The 2782-nt window shown below is 40.4% G+C and overlaps 1 protein-coding gene across 1 annotated transcript in view; it reads left to right on the forward strand.

Annotated features, from left to right (window-relative positions):
- The window catches only part of LOC102203789 (ATP-citrate synthase-like), a 16719-nt gene extending 14924 nt beyond the window's left edge, over positions 1 to 1795 (forward strand). Inside the window, exons 26-27 of the mRNA XM_013914950.1 lie at positions 382 to 458; positions 540 to 1795. Coding sequence (XP_013770404.1) covers positions 382 to 458; positions 540 to 634 — 172 coding nt within the window. The 3' untranslated portion in view covers positions 635 to 1795. The remainder of the gene's footprint in view (positions 1 to 381; positions 459 to 539) is intronic.
- The last annotated feature ends 987 nt before the right edge of the window (positions 1796 to 2782 follow it).

Consider the following 2782-nt stretch of genomic DNA (forward strand, 5'->3'; position numbering starts at 1 on the left):
GTAAGAAAATCAGATAAATAGATGAATAAATAGAGACACCACTACAGGGGCCACATGTTGTTAGTATTCCTGCTCTTTTAGATTGGCACTCTAAGGTAGTGTAAACGAAATGTAATGAGTAAAAAGAGAAGAATACTACGAAATATTATCGGTGTCAATATTATCACTGGGTGTTACAGGAAGCCTGTAGTTGTTAACAGAAACCATAATAAACACTCTGATATGCTTACAGCTTCATTATTTAGATTTAACCAAAAGTGCATGTTGTTCGATGGCTTGTGGAGAATTCAGATGGCTGAGATGCAATGTCTGCACTGTTGCTGTGTGTCGAGGGGACACTGTCCAGTATTGTTTCTCACATGAATGTTGAACTGTCTCCAGAGACGAGGCTGACGAGTTTGTGGAGATCGGTGCACTAAATGGGATCTTTGTCCTCGGCCGTAGCATGGGCTTCATTGGTGAGTTCCCTTTAAAATGGAGCCATGATATTCTCTGTGACAACCTTTAAAACGGTCTCTAACCTGAGTTTGTTTTGTTAGGCCATTACCTGGATCAGAAGAGGCTGAAACAGGGTCTGTACCGCCACCCATGGGATGACATCTCCTACGTGCTCCCTGAACACATGTCCATGTAATTCCCTTGTCACAGAATGGAAATCACTTCCAGACGATGATGTCAGGCGGTATTACACATCTCATGTAACTTGTATCTCCTCTCTAGTTATGATAGCAGCTGCCAAGGGGGGTGGAACTGGGCAGGGTTACTTTGGAAAGTGGGAAGTACTGTTTATCTGAGGAACCTGGGTAGAAGTTTTCAATCTAGTTTTTATGGAGGAAAAAGGGGAAGTATATTTCTAGGCTCAGTTTTTGAGAACTAATTTAAAAGGTCTGAGATGTAACTTGTTTAGTTTTTAACAAAGAGCCACACCAATGCAAATCTTAGCTGCAGGAGCACAAAATCACTTGGTACACAGAGTCAAAATTGAGAGATGGTTATGCTTAGTTGGGTATAGGAGCAAGATCCAAGCAAAATTTCAGTCCTTAATCCTGCAATGCATAGTCTGCATAGTAACCTCTGTTAATGGCTGCAAAGCATTTTTTAAAATACTTAATCTGCCTGGTTTAGACCACAAGAAAAGGTGCTTAAATGTGCTTTCTGGCTTTCCGAGTGCTGCAAATTAGTTTAAACACTAGATCCCTTTTTAAACTCCTTCACCATGATTCACTCCTAACAAAAAATAGTCAATCTCATCCCAAATTAAACCAAAGTTATTTTAGGGTGTTTTGTTTATTTAATTTAAAAAAAAAAAAAGAAAGGAAAAAAAAAAAGCAAGATGCAGTGGTAGATGGTACAAATGTCATGAAAAAGATACATCATTATGGAAATGAGAGGAATTAGACACAAGTCAGGAGTCTCTCCACCATTTGCCTTTCATGAAACCAGCCCGGGTTATAGTTAAGTTAATCAGTTTGTTAGTATTCTAATAACTGTAGAAAAAAGGAAGCTGTAGACGCATCAAGAGGAGGCGAACAAATGCTTCATGAATGAGCCCTGTGAGTCTGGAAAGCCTCTTTTGGTGAGGGACCATGAAAGCAGTTTGCTTTACTTTGGAAACTTACAGCACATAATCCGGATGTTCTCCAACTTCCAGTAAAAACTCACAACACTCTGTAACAGCCCACTGTAATGTCTGCTGTGCTTAATCTGTTTTTATTTAAATGTGAAAAAAGCTTTTTTTGTTTTGTAATATGCTGTCATAAAGTAGTAAAATAAAGAACTTATTGTTTTTCTTTTATTTTGTCGTCTTTGATTTTTCTTTTTTTTTTTTAAACTGTATCATGAGTCTGTAAGTTTACTTTCCTCTTGAATGGAAAATCTTTAAACTTAATTCTGAACATTTATCTCTAACATGGGCAGTAATTACATTTAAATACAAAGCAAAAAACTAAACACCCGCCTTTACCAGCATCACTGTCCATCGGCTGTATCCTGAGCTGCTGATGAGGAATTGTTTGCTCTTCTGGACTTTAAAACTTCATTCTTCAGGTCATACCACAGTATATCAATAAAAAGGTAAATTGGATGTAAATGTGTATTCACATATAGATATATAGAGAAAGATGGATATATTGGGATGTCATTCAGACTGCAGAAGTGTAGTCGAATGGTAACGAGAGGGCAGCATTAGACATTGAGGATGGCTACACGTACCTGGGAATCCCACAGGCAACTGGAAATCATGAATCTCCAAATACCTGTAAAGAGGAGGAGTCAGCTCCTTTGGCCAGCTTATCTGGTGATTGGATAAGCTGGCCAAAGGAGGAAATGGAAGGCACAGACATCAAGACAGGAAATGTACTGACCATGCATGGAGGGTTTCACCCCAAATCCAGCACCCTGTGACTGTACAGTAAGCGGAAAGAAGGAAGCCAGGGACTACTGAGTGTCAGAACCACTGTCCAGGATGAGACAACGAACATCCATGAATACATCAACCGTGTGCTTAGTGAATACCTCAGGCGACAGAAACCCAAGAAAGAAAAGCTCCAGGAAGAGAAACCATCATGGAAGGACAGGCCCCTGCACCTTACATCAAGAAATCCTACCAGTGGCTGGACTGAAAGACAGCACAGAGGCACTAATCATGGCAGTGGATGAACAAGCTCTGAGCATAAGATCCATAGAGGCTGGGGTTTATCACACCAGATGAGACCCCAGGTGCAGAGATGCCTCTCAAACAATCCACCCGCCAGGATAACGACCTTTCGCAAGGCAAGAGGGG

This window comes from Pundamilia nyererei, unplaced genomic scaffold, assembly GCF_000239375.1.
Source record: "Pundamilia nyererei isolate P.nyererei 1_Seehausen unplaced genomic scaffold, PunNye1.0 scaffold00240, whole genome shotgun sequence".
NCBI classification, from domain to species: domain Eukaryota; kingdom Metazoa; phylum Chordata; class Actinopteri; order Cichliformes; family Cichlidae; genus Pundamilia; species Pundamilia nyererei.